Source organism: Oratosquilla oratoria, chromosome 8 (genome assembly GCF_046742065.1).
Source record: "Oratosquilla oratoria isolate Oo_2021 chromosome 8, ASM4674206v1, whole genome shotgun sequence".
In the NCBI taxonomy this organism is placed as follows: Eukaryota; Metazoa; Arthropoda; class Malacostraca; order Stomatopoda; family Squillidae; genus Oratosquilla; species Oratosquilla oratoria.
Genome location: NC_134784.1, coordinates 75530996 through 75552850, shown reverse-complemented (window position 1 = coordinate 75552850; position 21855 = coordinate 75530996). Strand labels below are relative to the sequence as shown.

General features: G+C 43.6%; 1 protein-coding gene across 8 annotated transcripts in view; it reads left to right on the top strand.

The window, feature by feature from the left end:
- The window catches only part of LOC143027825 (nuclear distribution protein nudE-like 1), a 114024-nt gene that overhangs the window by 53979 nt on the left and 38190 nt on the right, over nt 1-21855 (top strand). For all 8 annotated transcript variants that reach the window (XR_012966653.1, XR_012966654.1, XM_076189429.1 and 5 more), the window contains exons 3-4: nt 10188-10336; nt 11142-11278. Coding sequence is in view for 6 of the 8 variants with exons in the window: in XM_076189429.1 (XP_076045544.1) it covers nt 10188-10336; nt 11142-11278 (286 nt within the window). In the remaining 2 variants the exon portion in view is untranslated. The remainder of the gene's footprint in view (nt 1-10187; nt 10337-11141; nt 11279-21855) is intronic.

The following is a 21855-nucleotide window of genomic DNA, read 5'->3' as shown; positions in this document are numbered from 1 at the left end:
CCACCCCCCAGCCAACCAGTACGTGCAATTTAAGCTGGAAAACTCCAGATTCTCGTGAAAGTTTGTATCACGCAAGTGGACGCAAATCCGCTTTGAATGCTTTCTCACTCTCGCACAGCTGCAGAACCTGGTGTATCCTGCATTAAATGTGCATCGCTAATATGGACGAGTCGCCCACCTACACTTACTTGGGTCGAGTCGGTCTCCGTCTTGACTCAATGATTGGCCTATCGCCTTGCATCTAACGGATTTGTCGACTCGTAATCTCTTTTGCGTTTATGGATCTCCTATTTCCTCTCAGTACCCCCCCCCCCCTCCCATCCTCCATCCCTTGCAGTATCATTTAGTTTGCCTTCATTCTTTCTCCCTCCCAACCACACTCTGTCCTTCTTTCCCTCCGTATCCCAGTTTCTCTCCATCCCCTCCCTCCCCCCTTCCTTCCTTCTCTCGTTCTCACCCTCCCCTCCCTTCTCATCTTCCTACCCTCCCATCTCCTCCCTTTCCATCTTCACCCCCTCCCCTCCCTCTTCCTTCTTCCCCCTCCCTCTCTCCCTCTCCCTCCCTCCCTCTCTCCCTCTCCCTCCCTCCCTCTCCCTCCCTCCCTCTCCCTCCCTCCCTCTCCCTCCCTCCCTCTCCCTCTCCCTCCCTCCCTCCCTCTCTCTCTCTCTCTCTCTCTCTCTCTCTCTCTCTCTCTCTCTCTCTCTCTCTCTCTCTCTCTCTCTCTCTCTCTCTCTCTCTCTCTCTCTCTCTCTCTCTCTCCCCTTCTTTCTTTATTCGCTCCTTTCCTTCCCACTCTCCCTTTTTCTTTCCCTCCCTCTCTCCCTTGTCCCCCTCCCCTCCCTCTCTCCCTCGTCCCCTCCTTTCTCCTCCCTCTCTCCCTCGCCCCCTCCTTTCTCCTCCCTCGCCCCCTCCTTTCTCCTCCCTCTCTCCCTTCTTCCCCCTCACCTCCCCATCTCCCTTCTCCCCATCCCTTCTTCCCTTCATTCTCCTCTTCCTTTTCCTTGCTTCATTCTCCACTTCTTCCTCTCTCCCGTCCCCCCTCTCCTCCTTCCTCTCTCCCGCCCCCCCCTCTCCTTCTTCCTCTCTCCCGTCCCCCCTCTCCTTCTTCCTCTCTCCCGTCCCCCCTCTCCTTCTTCCTCTCTCTCGTCCCCCCTCTCCTTTTTCCTCTCTCTCGTCCCCCCTCTCCTTCCTCTCTCCTGTCCCCCCCTCTCCTTCCTCTCTTCCCTCTCTCCTTTCTCCCTCCCCTCCCTCTCTCCTTTCGCCTTCCCCCTCCTCCCTTCTCCTTCCCCCTCTCTCCTTCCCCCCTCTCTCCCTTCTCCTTCCCCCTCTCTCCTTCCCCCCTCTCCCTTCCCTCCTTCCCCCCTCTCTCCCTTCTCTCCTTCCCCCCTCTCTCTCCCTTCTCTCCCTCCCCTCCCCTCTTTCTTTCCCTTCCCCTCTCCCTCTCTTCTTTGTTCTCCTCCTCTCCTTTCTCCTCCTCTCCTTTCTCCTCCACCTCCCTCTCCTTTCTCCTCCACCTCCCTCTCCTTTCTCCTCCACCTCCCTCTCCTTTCTCCTCCACCACCCTCTCCTTTCTCCTCCACCTCCCTCTCCTTTCTCCTCCACCTCCCTCTCCTTTCTCCTCCACCTCCACCTCCCTCTTCTTTCTCCTCCACCTCCACCTCCCTCTTCTTTCTCCTCCACCTCCCTCTCCTTTCTCCTCCACCTCCCTCTCCTTTCTCCTCCACCTCCCTCTCCTTTCTCCTCCACCTCCCTCTCCTTTCTCCTCCACCTCCCTCTCCTTTCTCATCCATCTCCGTCTCCTTTCTCATCCACCTCAGTCTCCTTTCTCCTACTTCCTCCTCCTTCCTCTCCCTTCTCTCCCCTCCACTTCCTTCTCCTTTCTCCTCCTCCCTCTCCCTTCTTTTACCTTCTCTTTTCCCTTGCTTCCCTCCCTCCCCTCCCCTCCCCTATCTCATCTCTTCTCTCCACACCCTCTCTTCATCTGTCCGACCTTTTCCGTCTTTGTCACCCTACGTCCCTATCTCCTCTCCCTCCACCTCCCTCTCTCCTGTCCTCCCCCTCTCCCTTCTTCTCCTTCGCAATCTCTTTCTTCTCTCCTCTCCTCCTCTCCCTCTGTCCGACCTTTCCGGCTTTGTCTCCCTACGTCCCTTCTTCCTCCCCCATCGCTCCGCACCTACTGCCTTCTTCCTCCCCCCCCCATTACTTCTGGACCCCCCTTCTCACGCTCTCCTGGGTTCCCCCTCCCTCCGCATGCTTTTTCTCTCTCCCTTTGCCACTGCTGATCTCCAACACGAAACCCGCTCTTCTGAAACGGGCAACTGCTCTTAGGAGACAGCGCATGCGCACTCGGCACGCATCGTCCTCTTGTACGAGTTCGGACAAACTCGGCCGTGAAGGGCGGGCGCGCTGTCGTTCTCCAGCAGGTGGTTGGGATTTCCTTGGTCCTCTTCGGAGCGAACTTGAGAACCTGAGTCGGATGTCCTCCCGATGACACGGCAAAAATTGTCTCGATTGGCGCCGAAATTTTGTCCTCGACTGGCGCCAGACTTCCGTTCAGGAGCAGACCTGAGGGAATGAGACCTGTAAGGTGGCGGCACACTAAGCTACTTGCATTTGCTAGTTAGTTTGTGTAGAAACGACCTCGGTTACAATATTCTAGAATCTCGTAAGAACGTCTCAACATTCCCTTCTTGGTTCGTCATTCACCTTCTCATTATATGACGGAAGAATAATTTGACGTTTGGAAATTTGAACACAAGATCGTAACCGAAATAGTTTGTACGTAAACGAAGTAGCATGCTATCGAGAAATGCCTAGTTTGCTGCCACCTTTACATATATGGAAAATTAAAAAAAAAAATCGAGACTACGATTTGGATTGGTCATTATACAAAGCTGAATTATTTCCATTGTTTGTTAGTTTGTATATGCATTTCTTGCACGTGTGCGTATCCACCATTGTCTTGGATCATGTGCTTGACTCTTGATAGCTATCCAGGATGAGAGCTCAGAGCTCGTCAAGGCTGTGGGTGGTAACATTGCGACCTTATTGCACCACACGCCCGTCCTCACTGCTCAAGTAATAGTGTAGGTATATGTGGGTGTATGTGCGCATATGCGCCCACAGTATGTATACTGTACATTACACCGAGCATCAGTATATATTGGGCATTACGTACCAAAACAGTTGCTCTCAGTCCAAATTCGATTGTTCAGTTCATTGTATATTCGTACATACAGTACATAGAATTCATACATTACATACAATTTATAGTTTATGCATTGCGTACAATACATATGATACAGTACGTGCCATGATGTTTTAGTCCAAAACCTTTGTTAAGGACATGTACAGTACATTCATACATACAGTTCATGCAGTACATACAATACACATTCAGGATCCTCGCGACCCGAGTCCAAAGCCCTTCCCACCAGTCTGCGACCGCATATTTGCTCTTTGGCAGGATGCCAGTCTATCGGCGTTGCTCGCCATGGGAGAAGACGACACCATAACAGAGTTATGCTAGTTATTCTGTAGTAGTACCAACACTCTTACACCTACTGCGGAGCGAAGAATGGCTGGAAGAGTTTGTGGAGGTAGATAAACCATGCCCTACCTGTCTGGTACAAGTTGCACGGAGCTATAGTCGCTCAACGATGATCGTTCATGACAACTATGATCGTTTAAGGGTCAATGATGGGGCTGTTTTGCTTTGAGCGACTGCCGCTAGAGTCTATAAGAAAATGGTGTTCTAGACAATCGTTTCATGATCATTGTTGAGTACTAAACGCAACGAGCAAAATGTACCTTAACACGGACACATGAACTTAACCTCTTTTTTTTTTTTTTTGTCCGGAATTTCTCTCATCCTGTTCAGTTGAATGAAATAGTTTGGTGTTTGCCAGAATAAAATTCCTTGTGAGACGCTATGGGTAAAGTAGGACACCGGCTCACAAGAGGAACATGTTGCAAGACCGCTCCGGTATTTGTATGTTTACCAAATTGCAGTTAAACAAGTTTTGTATAAACTCTTCAGAATTACCTCGTATTTTCATATTATGCTTCAACCTAGCCGGTCTGGAGTTGAATTAAGTTTCCTTTTCCACGCAGGTCACCTCATTGAGTCTTACGGTAATTAGAAATGAACCTGTAATTGGATTCTGTCGCTTTCTTTCTTGTTTCACCTCTGTGGTGGATCAGGGTTCGACCTCCGGTCTTTAGAGACAACGTGAAGCCGAGCCAACAGAACCGCCGTTTTATTTCCCTTTGTGTGTATGCATGAGTGCGTATGCGTGTATGCTCGTGTGAGCGTGCGTGCGTGTGTACGTGCCGTGTATGTACAATTGGGCAAACAAGTTTCACAGCCTGCTTTGTCCATATGATTTTTAAACGATGAGTCATTGGAAGAGCGCAAGCTTAGTCTTATTGGAATTTATAAAATCCTCTTGGTTTTTGAATCACGCGAAAATGTGTATTTGTTGCCAAACTGCGGCAGAATAAAACGCGAGGAAATTTTCCCCATCTGCATGTACGTACGCGTAATTTTCGTTTACACACGAGTATGACATTTTCAGTAAAAGGTGAAATGCCGTTTATGTAACTCTTGATTTTAAATATAGCTTGTAGGAAGGAAGGAACGTTTGACATTTGGCATGGCTTATTCTATCGGTTCATACTTGCTTTCGAAGTTAAAACAATACTGAATAGGTTCGACGTTACGACTTATTTGAAACGCTTAGTTTGTTTATATTTAATTTTTTGTATTTAAAAATGTAAACATTTTGTTATGTGCACTAAGCCAAAATGCAGTCCCAGAGTAGGAGAAAAGATGACTAATTTGAGTTGGATTAAACCTGTAGTATGAATCAACGTAATGACAACAAATTAGTAACGTGTGCTTGATAGGTTTGGCAGAGCTGCATGGAGCGAGTCAGCCAGCCAGCCAGCCAGCCAGCCGGATGTATCAAAACACACCGACGACATTGGGGGTGGCTTGTGCAGACAAACAGGTAGACACGCAGGCTAGCCGAGTAAACGTTACTGTTAGATAAATTTTGTCTTGTAGGGTCGAAGGGCACGCAGGCTGTTTGGCAAGCGTGGTGACCACACACATACACAAGCGCGCGCGCACACACACACACACACACACACACACACACACACACACACACACACACACACACACACAGCGATACTGAAATTATTTCAGCCCAGGGGTGAAATAATTTCAGTATCGCTGCGCTGCGAGTCGTTACTCCAACTCTCGTGGGAGGGGAGTTGGGTATGTGTGTACGTGTAAGGTCACAGCATTACCCATAGATCGGTCATATATGAGATCTCATCCGGGAGGGTAGTAGCTGTCGATTACGTGATCCAAGACCATGATGGTGAACCACACACACGCTTAGTTAAGTTGAGTGTATCGGTATGCGTACGGAGGTTGTAGGGTGAAATGTAGCCTCACAACCTGATGTCGGCGACGAAGTCGAGTTGGGTGGTGATGAGGTCCGGACGGTTCAGGTAGGCAATGTGAGAAGGGCATAGGTGTTTTTGATGAGAATGGTGTTGTATTGGTTCCGGAGCGGTGTTGAGTTCCAACTTAGAAGGGTTAACAGCGCACTTGGCCGTGTTGGAGGAGTTGAAGCCTTGAGGGTGCTGCCCTTCCCTGTTATCGACCGCAGCGGTAACTCCTCCAACAGCAGCAGCAGCAGCGACGACGGGTGCAAGGGCAACGGCGTCGACAGGCTGAGTCATCGTTGCCTGCTCCCCCAACCCCCGCGCCACCCTCTTATCCTCTCCCTACTCCTCTTCCTCCAAACCCACTCATCCTCCCCCGCTCCTATTTTTTTTTTTTTTTTTTTTACATGCGTAGGCAAAACAGCTCTTGTTTGAATATAACCACCTGTCCTTGTAGGCTCGGAGGCAAGGTTGGAAGTGTTGCGAGTCTAATGTAATAAGTATTAGCGGTAGACAACACCAACGTCAAATGACGTGTTGACCTTGATCGTACATATCGACGTGTTTCATTTTAAATATTTGTTGGGATTCTCCTCGTGAAGTAAATGTCGCCTACTTCTCGTTTGAACACCTCTTGTGTTTTACCCTGTTTTTATAGTTTCTTAATCTTCCACCTGTTAATTATTCAAAAGCGCACAACAATGCTCTGAATGGTAAATTCCAGCATTTTGCAACGTTCTATTTTTTTATATCCAGTGGTATTTTGTGTTCTCACACAAGGATAAGTGATATTTAGATATGTATTTTCAATGATGACCAGATTCATAAGGCTAAGTGGTAGTAGGGTTGTAGATGAGATTTAGGGTGACAGCATAACCAACATTCCTTTAGCGCCCAGTTTTAGAACTGGGGTATAGCAGATGAAATTATGGGTGGTGGCAGCCAACTGTCTTCTCCCCGCACACACGCACTCTCACGAAACTCAGCAACGGCCCCCTGTGGAGACGGGGCTGGGAGTGTGGCATTGCACGATCTTACCACGAAACCGTTACTGATACGTGGTGCTCTTTCAAAATCAGAAGAATCTTGTTTGTAAATCTGATAGACTTCTGAAAACTTGCAGTGGAAATAAAACTTCTTGGAACGCGTAGCGAAAGGTAAAACTAGCGAACATATATAACTCTTCTGGAACGCAAACGGCCAAACAATACGATCCAACGGTTAATTTAAGCATATATTTTATTTTTACCATTAGGCCATTTCGTATATAGTTCGGGTATTTTTTCTCGTGATGCTATGACAGGGTGTCTATACATTCCACGTGTTTGTTCTTGACGCGTCAAAGACAAGGCAAGACGGGTAAGTTTTGTATAATGGTTCCGAAGCTTTGGAAGGGACTCGAAAAGGGACCAGTTCGGAAACAATTACAAGTGTGTGTTTAGAAATGCGCATATAGTGTAGTGTCCACAAAATATGGAAGGATGCCAGACGCATATAAATAATAATAATAATAAAATGCAATGCATGATACGTCTGTTTGTTTGCCACTGCTATTTAAAAACGGAAAAAGCGTCTTGCGTAACAAACACAAGAACAGTAGCTGGCATCTACAGGATTCAGGAAGTAGGGGTAGGGAGAGGAGAGGAGGGGAGGAGAAGGGGACACGTTGGTGATCGAAGGAAAGAGGAGGGAAAGCCCAGAGGGTTGGGCATTGTGTGAAGGTATTCGGTCAGTATTGACGTATATTCAGGCTTCACAATTAATATGCCATTTCTAGCATAATATTAGGATGCTGTTCGTTGTAATTCAGGGTGATTGTGATTCAGTTTTTGTCGAGAATGTTGCGTATGAAAGGGGTGCGTCGTTATTTTACGTCACGGTGAAGTTTTTGCGTCGTTCGAGGTATTGACGCATATTCAGGCTTCACAATTAATATGCCATTTCTAGCATAATATAAGAATGCTGTTCGTTGTAATTCAGGGTGATTGTGATTCAGATTTTAAGAATGTTGCGTATGAAAGGGGTGCGTCGTTATTTTACGTCACGGTGAAGAGTTTTTGCGTCGTTCGTACCTAAACTCGTTTTTCAGGAACGAGTCTTGTTCCGTCCTGTCTGTTTTCTTATTCATTAGCACGCAATGATGAACGGTAGAAAAAAAAAATAAGCCATGCCAGCAATTGATGTTTGTGCTGAGGTAATAATGCTAGTGATGGGGAGGTCAAGGTAACTAGTGTTGTGTAAAGGACTCGAGGGGCACAATAACTCTTGCCAACGTGTGATGGCTATGCACTTTGTTGCAGGAGATAAGTACCAAAGGGCAATTTTACTGTATCACCAAGTTTACTTGGCCACAGAGGCATAAATTTGCATGATATACATGAGCTAAAATTTACTGACAGAATTAATCCATTCACACCGTTGTCATCGTTGGACAAGAACTGAAATGGTGACATTAATGGGCCTACAATTCAACATGTAGTATCCATATGTACTTAATTGCATACTTCCAGTCGAAAATGAATTATACACTTATTTTATATTTCATAGTTTAACTAAATTATACTTGACTGACAGTTTCAAACACCATGGTTTTTAGGGAGGGCCACAATCCCCCCATCCCCCACCTGACGTCCATGTTTCGTATCGATCTTCCTTGTATTAAAGGAAATTGACTGCCATTGTGTTTGGGGTCATGCCATCGCGGTCAAGGTTTGTCGAAGACGCTCCGGAAATCCGTTGGTGATGTCGCTGCCACGACGCGTATAGCAGTTGTCTCCTTAAATCTCCATTGACACACTTTCTTGTTCCTTCACTTTAGCGCCTTAGAATCGTACTTACTTTAGGTGGCGTGTAAACCCATGTGCCTGGTTATATATGCTAATTGAACAGGGAAATAAAAAAAAATCAGAATCAGGTAGAGGAAGTAGGTAGTTTCAGCATAGGATGCAAGCACATAAGGTGCATCACACTGGACTTTTTTCCTCCCACATCCTACCTCCAATTTCCATTTGAACAACTAGACGTCGCTCTCAAATATATAGACTTCTATTAAAAAAAATAACGTGTCTAACATTCGTATGGGTTTATAATCTTAGTTCATCATTCAGTTGTGCTATATATTATGACTGAAAAATAATTTGAAATTTGTAGATTTGAGAAATATTGTAACCGAAGTCGTTATTACTCCAACGAACTCAACTGCCGGCGTTGGTAAAATCTATGGAAGCTCAGTGTGGTAATCCCTCAACAGTGCAGAGTTGTTTGTACATATAGAGCGAAATTGGTATTATTTATATCGAGGAGTAATATTGTAACCTATCTGGGAAAGTATAATTAATTAGCAGTAACTACTCGAGTGTCATCTTACCTGTCATTTCACAAAGGATGCAATCGGTGTCGAATGTTATCAGGAAAGACACGCAGACATAGATAAGAGATAAAGAGGTAGATTGAGAGGATAGGTAAAAAGAAATGACGAAGGAGGAATTGAGCATATGCATTTAAAATATATATTCCAAATAATGAGCAATGCAAATTACTAGAATTTCTCAATTTGTTTTTGCTATATTGCTATTATTTGATCAATATTGTTCGATTGATTATTTATTTTGTTAATTTGTTATCCTTTGCAAACGTATCTTTAGCCTTCGTTGAAGGGACGCATCACTTTCATAGACGTCTGGAATCGTTTGAATTGATGGGAAGGCTCAGTTGACCAAACTATGCCCTATTGTTTGATATCTTCCTTCCAAGAAGGTTTTTTTTTATTTACTTGCATATTGAAGCATTTATGTATTTCTTTTTATACTGGTTACGAGTGTGAAAAGTGTTTGCTGATCCAGTTTGAATTTTTACAATGTTTTGTTAATAAACTATTTTGGACATAGGGCATGTAATATGGATATTTGGAGATTGTGCTCGCCTTTCCAGTTTTCCCCCTCTACCCCCTTCCACTTTCCCCTCTTCCCCTACCCCCTTCCACTTTCTCCTCTTCACCTACCCCCTGTTCTCGTTTTCCTTCTCATTTCCCCTCACCTTCTCCCTACCCGTTTCCACTCCCCGTTTCCACTCCCTTTCCCCCTCTTCCCTTCCCCCCTCCCTACCTCTCCTCTCTCTCTTCCTTTTCCTCCCTTTCCCCTCTTCCCTTCCCCCTCTTCCCTTCCCCCTCTTCCCTTTCCCCCTCTTCCCTTCCCCCCTCTTCCCTTCCCCCCTCTTCCCTTCCCCCCTCTTCCCTTCCCCCCTCTTCCCTTCCCCCCTCTTCCCTTCCCCCCTCTTCCCTCCCCCCTCTTCCCTCCCCCCTCTTCCCTTCCCCCCTCTTCCCTTCCCCCCTCTTCCCTTCCCCCTCTTCCCTTCTCCCTCTTCCCTTCCCCCTCTTCCCTTCCCCCTCTTCCCTTCCCCCTCTTCCCTTCCCCCTCTTCCCTTCCCCCCTCTTCCCTTCCCCCCTCTTCCCTTCCCCCCTCTTCCCTTCCCCCCTCTTCCCTTTCCCCTCTCCCCTTCCCCCCTCTCCCCTTCCCCCCTCTCCCCTTCCCCCTCTTCCCTTCCCCCTCTCCCCTTCCCCCTCTCCCCTTCCCCCTCTTCCCTCTTCCCTTTCCCGTCCCTTCCCCATCCCTATCTTTCCCTCACCCTCTCCTTCCATTCTTACCTCTCCTATTCTCTTTTAGTATGCATTGTCTTTTTATGTCATGTTTTTCTAATATGTCCTTGTTAATATATCTATCTATTTGCAGGAACGTTTGGACAAGCAGAACAGTGATTATAACCAGCAAGTAACTATGCTTCAGGGAGAGTTGGAGCAAATAAAAAATATAAAGGAAGACCTAGTACGTTACATTAGAGAACTTGAACAAGCTAATGATGATCTTGAACGAGCAAAAAGGTGCAGTATTCGAGTCCTAAGCTCGAGGATTGTGTATTTTTTTTTTCACAAGTTTATTTGATGGTATATGACAGCAGTATTCTTTATAATCATTGTCATGGACTTTGTGTTGATGGGGGAAGACACAGAATGAGAAGAATGCCCATGTACTGCGCAGAAAAGAGAATTTAGGACATACTGGAGGGAAGTTGTTAATGGATGAAGGGATGTGGAGTGAAAGGGTGTTTTATTTGTTTCATGGTTTAATTTGGGTGGGTAAGGAGTGTGTTGATGTATGGTAAAGCAGGTTGAGGGGCAGGACAAACCAGCTCAGTTTTGCTGCTCTTGCTTCATTACATTTGATCCAAACGGTTTCAGTGGAGACAGGGCAACCCTACATCCCTGAGGTATTGAGATAGGATGGGTGATTGAATGGGTCTGTTTTATTTGTTTCTGATGTAGGTGTGTGTACTTTGATACTGACACTGTCTACATGTAGGAAAAGAAAAGAAAAAAGACAGTTTGCTCGACTTATCTTTGAAGCTAGTTGTTCCAGCATCCATTACATTGATAATCTTTATTTTCCCCAATGCCACTATCATGTCTGTTTTCAATTTTCTCATGACCCCCCCTCCCCTTTCAGAGCCATTGAAGTACATATGCTGAAACATTTACAATTTCTTCTCTTATTATTCTTTCACAAATCATTTGTGATGGATGGGGGAAATGTGGGTGCTTGCTACTTCTCATAAAAGTAGGAAGAGGCTCTTGGTATATGGATAGATAATTGCATGCAAGTTGCATTGTCCTGTTTTGCATATTGCAGAGCCACTGTTACATCCCTAGAGGACTTTGAGGGGCGGCTCAACCTTGCCATTGAGCGCAATGCCTTCCTGGAGTCTGAGCTGGATGAAAAGGAAGCCTTGAAGGTTATGGTACAACGTCTCAAGGATGAAGCACGAGGTGGGATATTTTTCCATGTCAACTTTTTCAGAACTCGTTCACAGGATGTCAAATTTGGGATTGGTGTAAGATTACATTTTTGGTTTTGAGGGTTAATACATGCTTTTTAAGTATCATTTCTTATTACACTTTTGAATGATATTAAAGTTGAGTTTAGATAAATGGTTATTATAAAATTTGAATAAAGTAAATGCTCTTGCCTTCAAATATGCTGAGGCCAGTTATAGGTGGCACTGATACAAATGTTTACAAGGTTTGGATTTCTTGCAATAATTGGAATGTTAATAGGGTGTGTAAAGTTTCTGCATCAGCTTAAATCATTACAAGATTGTGAATTGAAAACACTACAGTATAAATTGCGTAACCTAGTTTTAAGTAAACAAGGTCTGAATGAATTCCTAGTGAAAGGGGTAATGTCTCCGTGAACAACTTGGGCTCATCAATGATCCTCTTCATTCTAGACACCTTTGTCTTCCTCCTTATCTACTTCTATCCTCCGTTTTTCTTCTGTCTCTTCCTCATTGTTGTATGGATATATTATGATGCAGTGGGGACAGATTATTGAAGATGTTTGAGTAGACTTGAAGTTTTTGTGTTCAGCTGGCTGCATCTTTGATAAGGTGTTGGTGGTGAAAGGGTTTGAGTTCTGTTGCATGGAACTGTATGCCTATCATTCTTGAGTGCTGCTCTATGGAATGTACTTTGGTTTTTGAGTGTAGGTGTTTTATTAGTGTTATTTTAGTGCAAGCTTATTGTTTTATATTAGAGTTTAGTTGAATGAAAATTAATTCGCTTTTTCTGGTACTGAAGACTTGATTTATTTTTTTATTTTTATTTTTTTTTAAGGTTAGAGAAAGATTTAATAGAATGATATACCTCTTGGAAAACTGCAGTAGTCTGGAAAGGTTTGGGGATATTAATAACGGTTCCTTATTACCTAAAAAAAGTAAAGGCATAAGATAGTCTAGGAGTTTTCCAACCAGTACCCTAAGATGTGGTACAGATGATAATAAAAGGGAAGAGATAGGTAGTATGTTTGTGAGAAGGTGGATGTGTTAGCATTGAGTGGAACTAGTTGAGAGGGAGAGGTGAGTGTGAGTTTGGGAGTGTAGTTGGGAGGTTCTCAGGAGTGAAGAGAGGACGAGGGAGAGAAGTGGTGGATATACTTTTAAGTGAAGAGATAGCTAAGCGAAGGTGAAACTGGGAAGGGAGATGTGGGTCTTTGTAAGTGCATATGGGCTTAGTAGTGAGAAGAGTGTAGAGAAAGGGAGGGTTTTTAGATGGATTTAAATGAGTGCATAGAGAGATTAGGGAGAAATGTGAATGTATTGATATTGGGAAACCTTAATGTTAGAGTAGGAAATGAACCAATACACGGAGTAGTTGGGAAGTGTGGAATTCCAGGAAATAATAGTAGTGGAGAGTTAATGGTGGAGATGTGTCTGGAAAGAGAGTTGATAATAGCAAATACAGTGTATAGGAAGAAAGTCGAGCATAAGTACACATGGGAGAGGGTGGTGGATGGAAGAATGGTAGAGCATTAATGGACTATATAGTGGTAACCAGGAGTATAGTAGGAAGTTAAGGATGTATATGTTCTAAGGGGAGAGAGTGTGGGAATATCAGAATTTTTTGTTGGAAGGTAAGTTGAAAGTGGAGGATAGATGGAGAAAGGAAAAGGACAGAAGGTAGGGAGCTACTTAGAGTGAACTGCTTAAATGAGAAAGAAGAGGAGTACAAGAAGCTGAGAGAGGAGTGGGAGGGAGTGAAGGGTAGAGTAGAATTAGGAGTGGAGGAGGAATGGGGATGTTTCAAGGTGGGAGTCACAAGGTATGCAAAGATGGTGTGTGGAACAAGGAGGTTGGGAGGAAATAGAAGGAAGGGTAGTGAGTGGTAGGATGAGGAAGTAATGAAGGGTGTAGAAGAGAAGAAGCAGGCTTTCATAGATTGGTTACAAAATAAGGCTAAGGAATCATATGAGAGTACAAAGAAAAGAGAAGTAAAGCACAAGATAAAGGAGGCAAATGGGAAAGCAGATGTGAAATGGGGTAAGAGTATGATGGAAAATTTTGAAAGTAATAAAAAGATGTTTTGGAAAGAAATTAAGAGGAAGAGGAGGCAAATCAAGTAGAGAAGAAAAGGTAAAAGATGCAGATGGAGAGATAATGGAAGAGAAGGCAGTGAGAGGAAGTTGGGCAGAGTATTTTAGGGAGTTGCTAAATGTGAAGGATAGGGAGGGAAATGTAGTTGCCGTGGGAAGCACTAAGAAAATGACTGTGATGAGTGAGAAAAATGGACAAGAAATAAAGAAGGATGAAGTGGAGGCAGTTGTTAAGATGACAAGAACAGGTAAGGCACCTGGTCTGGATGGATGTCATGCAGAATGTCTGAAAAAAGGAGGTACAGTTATGGTGGACTGGCTGGTGAGGTTATTTAATGTTTGTTTAAGGGTAGAGTGCCAGAGGACTGGAGGAGTGCCTGTATAGTTCTACTTTACAAGGGAAAAGGGGACAAGTGTGAGTGTAGTAGTTTCAGAGGGATCAGTTTAAGTGTTGTTGGGAAAGCTTATGGGAGGGTCTTGATTGAGAGGATTAGGAGAGGAACAATGTTGGTTTAGGACGGGTAGGGCTTGTGTAGATCAGATTTTTGTGATAAGACAGATGTTTTTTGGGCTTTTATGGATCTGGAAAAGGTAGACAGGAAGACACTTTGTGAGGTATTGTAGATATATGGGATAGGAGGAAAGCTTTTAAGAGCAGTAAAGAATTTTTATGACAGTAGTAGAGCTTGTGTTAGGATTAGATATGGAGAGAGCAAGTTGTTTGAGGTAAAGGTGGGACTTCATCAGGAATGTGTTATGTCACATTGGCTGTTCAACTTATACATGGATGGGGTGGTGAGAGAGGTAAATGCAAGGGTAGTGGGTCAGGGATTGGAGATAGTTAAATAAAATGGAGAAAAGTAGGAGATGAGCTAGTTGTTGTTTGCTGACGACACTGCGCTTCTAGCAGGATCAGAGGGGGGATTGAGGAAGTTAGTGACAGATTTTGAGGTGTGCGAAAGAAGGAAGTTGAAGATAAATGTGGGTAAAAGTAAGGTGATGAGATGTACAAGGTGGAGAAGTGGCAGCAGACTGGAAGTGAGTATTAAGGGAGAGAGACTGGAGGAAGTGGATAGTTTTAGATACTTGGGTGTGAATGTGGTGGGAAAGGGAGAAGTGGAGGTGGAGGTAGAATGTAGATTGAGAGAAGTGAGTAAATGCCTTGGCAGATTAAAAAGTGTAATGAGAAATGCATCTGGGAATGGATGCTAAGAGGAGGTTTTATGAAGGATTGATTGTGCTGACAGCACTGTATGGGTCAGAAACATGGAGAGTGGGGTATATTGGGGATAGAATGGGTGGAAGTGGCTTTTATGCCTTTGTTTGGCTACCTCCCTTGTAAAAGGGAAAAGCCTTTGGTATATGTATGTATGTATGTATAACAAGAGCAGTGCAGTTCTGTAAACATTTGATATCCTGTTATGGTAGTTGTGGAAGGACTGATGAAGAAACCTAATTTACGAAGCAGAGCATTGTCATAGTCATCAGTTTCCATTTGAACACCAATTTGGTAGCCTTTTCAGAAGAAAACTATATGGTCATGTAAAGAATGTTGTTTGCATTTTTTCTAAGCTGCAAAGGCAGTTTTCACTGTAAGGTATGTGAAGAAGATAAAGATTGGTGTTTTTTTTAGAAAAGTGTGTCATAGAATTTTGGGAATGAGTAGTTTTGTATCAATCTCAAAATGTCTGTAGTAACCAAGAATGTGTAAAATTAGATAAATGAAATGCATCACTAATTTTTCATGTCCTACTTTGAGGATAGTGTGCACTGGTGGGGTAACTTCTTTGTATTTCCAGGAACAACATTAAAATTATTATTGGACGAAAGGGATCACTTGCTGTAATAATCTCTATTTGGAAAGTACCCCTTACAATAGATTGAAGTTAAGTTCATTGAAATCTAAATAAACATCAGGTAGTATGGATTAAAGATTGTGGTTGTGGCATCTCTTGGGCAGTTATCAGTGATGAGTAAGAGGTTGTACTGTATGAAATTGAGTGATTATTCATTTGTTTTTTCTATCACCACCCTTACATGAACAAAGTGAATGTGAAGAATCAAGGCATGATTTAACTTACAAAAGGGGAAAAGGCCATTAGTACTTTACTGTGATATATATATACATCATTATTATTATTGTTATTATTATTATTATTTTTTTTTTTTTTTTCTCGTAGTTGCAGTATACAGGTTTGGAGCTCTGCTCATGGGGTCTTTTTTCTTTGCCTCTACCTGTCAAACATACCTTGAATTCATTTGTTGTTGCCCTGGAGATTGTGTTTTGTGATTTTGTCTGGGTGGGGGCTACCAAATTGTACTATACAAGAATGGAACAAATTCTGTAGGGGTCCTGTTTCTTGATCTTTAGTTATTATACCAAACTTCAAATTCATGTATGGTTCCAACTTTGGTTATATCCTTATTTTCCAATTGTCATATATGGAATTCATCCAGCTAGGGCTGTGTTGCCTTTTGAACTATTCCATATATTTTTGCATCTGTATGGAAAGCTGTTTCTTTACATATTTTAGTCTTTCTCAATTTGTTCTCGTGTCCTCTCATCCCTAATCAAGAGTATTCTACCAATATAATCAATCCATATGAGCAACCTGAATACTCTCGTAAAGTTTTTTTTTTTTTTTCGTTGATCTTTAAGTGTTGGCAGAACCAGCGTTAGCTTTCCCTTTTATAGTTTGTCTGCCAGGCTGGGAACTAGTTTGGTTGCTACCCTCTGAATTCTCTTACTCTTGCTTACATCTTTGTTTGGGGACTGTATTACTTTCATATATTCCAGTCTTGGATAGATCAGTGTTTCTATGAGTATAACTTTTTCGTCCATATTGTGACACTAATTTCCTGCAGTCAAACTGATGTCTATGTCTAGTGATAGGTTGCCTTTTGTAATGGATGTACTTTCCAAGAAATAGTTTAAAGATGGTCTTGAGCTGTTATCCATTTCTGTTATTTTATTATTTATTTTTATATATTTTATTGTAATTTTTAATTTTATTTTATATATTTATGGTTAAAGAAAATTGAGAAAAATGGGAGATAAGGCTGTTGTTTGCTGACGACACTGCTTGTGGTAGGATCAGAGGAGGGATTAAGGAAGTTAGTGACAGAGTTTGGGAAGGTGTGCGAAATGTGGTAGCCCGTGATACAAAGGCGAGGGTAACATAAACACAGGGGGGCTCAGTGTTTGTTTTATTTGTAATTACTGGTTGTGGTGGAGCACAGTGAAAGTCTATTTACCAAAGGAGACATCAGTTTAAAGGAGATTACCATACGTTTGTGATGGAAGTCCTGCAGGGTACGTCCTGGGTGTACCAGTGTCATCCCCCAACTGAATAGCACCTCGAGCCTACATGACCCTGGTTGCTTCCTGGCTGCCTGGACTGCCTGGGCACCTAGCCAGTCATCTCCCATAGCAACAGTTATGAGACCCAGCCTGGATAGCGTTGGGCAGAGTTAACCTGGCATGGACAGGCGTAGTGCCAAATGTGGGAAACTCGGGGACAAGGCCCACATGGCATACACAAAGGCACGAGGTGTACAGAGAAGGCCCACATGGTGTCATGGGGACAAGTGTCTGTGATAGGCCCATGTGATGCCAGAGAGACAAAAGCCTGCGCTAGGTACCAACTCACCACATAAAAGAAAGAAGTTGAAGATAAATGTGGGTAAAAGTAAGGGATAGGAGGAAAGCTTTTAGGAGCTGTCAAGAGTTTTTATGAGAGTAGTAGAGCTTGTGTCTGGATTAGAAATGGAGAGAGTGAGTGGTTCGAGGTAAAGGTGGGACCTCGTAAAGAATGCGTCATGTCGCCCTGGCTGTTCAACTTATACATGGATGGGGTAGTACGAGAGGTAAATGCAAGGGTAGTGGGTCAGGGATTGGAGATGGTTAAAGAAAATGGAGAAAAGTTGGAGGTGAGCAAGCTGTTGTTTGTGGACGACACTGCGCTCGTGGCAGGATCGGAGGAGGGATTGAGGAATTTGGTGACAGAGTTTGGGAGAGTGTGTGATAGAAGAAAGCTGAAGATAAATGTGGGTAAAAGTAAGGTGATGAGATGTACAAGGGGTGAAAGTGGCAGTAGTCTGGAAGTGAGCATTAAGGGAGAGCGACTGGAGGAAGTGGATAGTTTTAGATACTTGGGTGCAAATGTGGCAGGAAAAGGTGGAGTGAAGTTGGAGGTAGAATGTAGATTGAGAGAAGCGAGTAAATGCCTTGGTGGATTAAAAAGTGTAATGAGGAATAGACATTTGGGAATGGATGCTAAGAGGAGACTATATGAAGGAGTGATTGTGCCAACAGCACTGTATGGGGCAGAAACATGGAACATAAGAGAGGAAGAGAGAAGGAGTTTGAATGTGTTTGAGATGAGGTGTCTGAGAGGTATGATGGGGGTTACTAGGCTAGATAGAGTGAGAAATGAGGTGAGGAGGAGAACGGGGGTAGAAAGGGAGTTGGGAGATAGGGTTGATGAAAGAGTATTAAAATGGTTTGGACACATGGAAAGAATGAGTGAAGAAAGACAGGCGTGAAGGGGGCTTTGGGGAGAGGGGAATGTCTGGAGGTAGTATGTGTGAGCAAATTTTGACGCAGCCCGAAGGGATTTCTCCCCGTCTTCTCCTATATGCATGGGGGGGGACGGAGAGGGGGGTGTTGCCGATTTAATGAAGCAGACTTGCTGTGGATGTGCTGTCTTGCGACACTGCTTCTGACCCAGGGCAGTGGACAAGGTGCAGGGATGACCCGTCATTCAGGAGGTGCTAAGATAAGAGGGAGGGTGGAGAGGTGTGGAGTGTTTTCAGGGATGGAATGGGTGGGAATGATTTTATGTCTTTTCCTTTTTGGCTACCTCCCTTGTAAGGGGGAAAAAGCCTTGGTATATGTATGTATGTAAAAGTAAGGTGATGAGATGTACAAGGGCAGAGGATGGTAACATATTGGAAGTGAGTATTAAGGGAGAGAGAGACTGGAGGAAGTGGATAGCTTTAGATATTTGGGTGCAAATATGGAGGGGAAGGGAGGAGTGGAGGTAGAGTATAGATTGGGAGAAGCAAGTAAATGCCTTGGTGGTTTAAAAAGTGTAATGAGAAATAAGACGTATGGGAATGGAGTGATTGTGCCAACAGCACTGTACGGGTCAGAAACATGGAACATGAGAGAGGAGGAGTGTGAATGTGTTTGAGATGAAATGCCTGAGAAGTATGATAGGGGTAATAGGCTGGATAGAGCGAGAAATGAGGTGGTGAGAGTGAGAGTGGGATGGTTTGGACACATGGAAAGAATGGGTGAAGAAAAATTAGTAAAAGAGGTGTGGAAGGCAGAGATGGAAGGATTGAACCTGAGAGGCCAACAAAAGATGAGATGGGCATTGGGAAAGAGGGGAGTTTGTTGAGGAAGGATGGGAGACGACGGAAGATAGGGGGGAATGGAGAATGGTTATTTATGGATGATGCTGTGATGCATGAAAGGGAGTGGGTGGAAGATGGGGGTGTGAGGGAATATGTGTGAATGGTATTTTGACACAGTCCAAAGGGATTTCTCCCAGTCTTCTCTTTTTCTGCATGACAGGACAGAGAGAAAGGGTCGCTGATTGATTAAAGCCGCCTTGCTGTGGATGTGCTGTGTCTTGCCTCATTGCTTGTGACCCAGGGCAGTGGGGAAGATGCAGGGATGACCTGTCATCCAGGAGCCAAGATAGGAGGGAGGGAGGTGAATGTGAGTGAAGTATGTGGGGATGAAATGGATGAAAGTGGATTTTATGCCTTTGTTTTTTTTGGCTACCTCCTTTGTAAGGGGGAAAAAGCCATTGGTATATGTATTTTCTCTCTCTTTTTCTCTTTTTCTCTATTGCTCTCTGTCTGTCTGCCTCTCCTCTCTATATCTATCCTAAGTCTGCAAATATCAATCAGTTTGTCTGTTGGCACTGATCTCTTGCAGAAGACCTATGGTCTTCAGGAAGCTTGCAGGAGCCTCTGGGTGTGCATGTGTGTTCTTGTTTTTGTGTGTGTGTGTGTGCATGTGTGTATGTGTATATCTGTACATTTAACACAATATCGATATTAATACTGGAGTATGAATTGAGAGGAAGCATTGATAACATGCAGAGACCAAAGTGGTCAAATGGTGGTTTGTGTAGTAAGAGTTGAGTTCCAAAGAGAGTATTTGGTAAGTTCTCAGGTGCAGATGGAAATATTGGTGGTATATGTCCATATTTGGCTTACAAGATGATTCAGTAGTGTATGTGGAAAAGGAACCTGGGAATAAGTGGCATTATTTGACAGCTGGTTGATAAAGACGAATAGCAAGTTGTTGACCATGAGAGGGATTGAATCCAAAGTGATGCTACATCCCAGTCGTCAATTGCCTTATCATTGCATGTTAACAATTGTCACCAGCATGTCATATTCAGTCATGTTGATAGTCATTCAGTCCTCTCTTGCATGTTTTCTCTCATGTGTTTGACACTGATTTTGAAAAATTCTTGCATACAGCCCCTTCCATTTTGTCTGCTAATCTACGCTGATCCCTTCTTTCACCCCTGATCATTGCTTCTTATAATCAAACCGTCTTAGTACGCTTAATCTAACTTTACTTGCATTCACTACCATTCCAGTTATCAGGTATTGTAGAACCATCCTCCCACCACATCCATCCCATGCAGACTGTATCTTTCCATCTGATACCTGCATAAAATTTGTGATGTATGGATTGTATATACTTAAAAAGTTGTTTTCAGTGCATCTTATCCATGTTTAACCATAAATCACTTTTATATCAGCAAGGTTTTAAACCCCTTTATTGGGAAAAATGTTGAAGTTGTATTCACCTTGTTCAAATAATTGTATTATGGTTGGAATTTTTCCAAAAGCATATAAACTCCAATATATATACTGTTGTTTCTTCATAAGTACAATGCATTTTCACAAACACTATATTAGTATGTACCTAATACAAAACAGTTGGGATCAATTGATACCTGTTAGATGTTCCTGCAGGATGGACATTGGAAAGAATTGTCTGTATCACCTATCTTCAAACCCATCAACACCTACAACATAAGGAGGTGCAGCCCTATAGGGGCTGATAACTGGCACGTGTGACCTTGTATCATGGTGATGCAACTCAACCCTGGTGCAGCCCCACCCGTGCCTCAAACCAGGCTTCATATCTTACCCTTACACATATTCTACTACATGCAAAAGCCCTTTCCCCAAATAAGGGGGTGGCCTAGTCAAGGCATATACCAACCCTTCTCCCATCAAAATACATTAATTGTTCCTTCTCTCGTAGCTTGTTGTGGATAAAGGGCCATACCTGACCCCTGATTGGGTTAGAAGGAATGCAGCAAGGTACAGCACCTCCACAGTAGGACCCAGCAGTCAAAGCTGGTTTACTCACTGCTTCATTACATGGTAACCCTCCTCCCTTCCTGATTTGAGAATATACTGGGCAGACGAGAAATTGCATCAAGCCATGTTGAATTTTGTATTGAACCACCACCTCTCCACTTGTATCTGTATCTTGCCCACTCCCATCTCTAACGGGCATAATCTTTGTGCCCAAGGCCCCCTTTGTATTTTTCAGTTTATCTCATTCTGGGTCTTGCTTTCAAGTTCACTTTATTCACATCCATCTTCCACACTCTATTTGTCAGTCTTACTTCACTTGTTCGTTCCTTGTGGCCAAACCAACACAGTTTGTCAATTCTGTGCCATCATAGTCCACCTCAATTCTTCATTTCCCACTAACTCCCATGTCCCTCTCCATACATTTGAACACTTCATTTCATATGTGTTTAATTTTTCTTTTCTACATTCATACATAGAGCAAGGGTTCCCCCCTGCAAGGGAAGTAACCCATTTCATCCCTACATATTCCACTCCCATTCACCACCCATTCCTCCCTCTTTTCTTTGCCCCTCCTAGATGACAGTTTATCTCTGCATCTTGCCCACTGCCCTGGGTCAGAATCAAAGCAGCAAGACAGAGCCCATCCACAGCAAGGCCACTTCATACTCCCTCACCTCCTATCCCCCATCCCCCACCCACCCCTTGCCATTTTTCTTTTCTGTTTCCTTTAAATTCTAAGTCTGCCCCATACTCTGCCCATTCACCTCTTTAAAGCAATACAAGATATCTTCACTGAGTGACTTGTGGAGACAATTGGTGGCTGTGGCATGCTGCCTTTGGGGCCGCAGGTGTTCTGCAAGGAAAAACTGGCCAAGAACATAGAACATAAGAATGAAGGAGACTGCAAAATACCATAAGGCCTACACTAAGCAGTTCCATGTCTATTACCACTTATCATCCCTATCCTTAAAGTGATCAAGTGATTTAATAGATGAAATTGCAGTGTACAAATAGAAATAGGAAAGAAATGTGGGATCAAAATGTCTAATCAAAAGGCTACCCCCCGTGTAAGGGTGAAAAAGCCTTTGGTATATGTATGTATGTAATCAAAAGG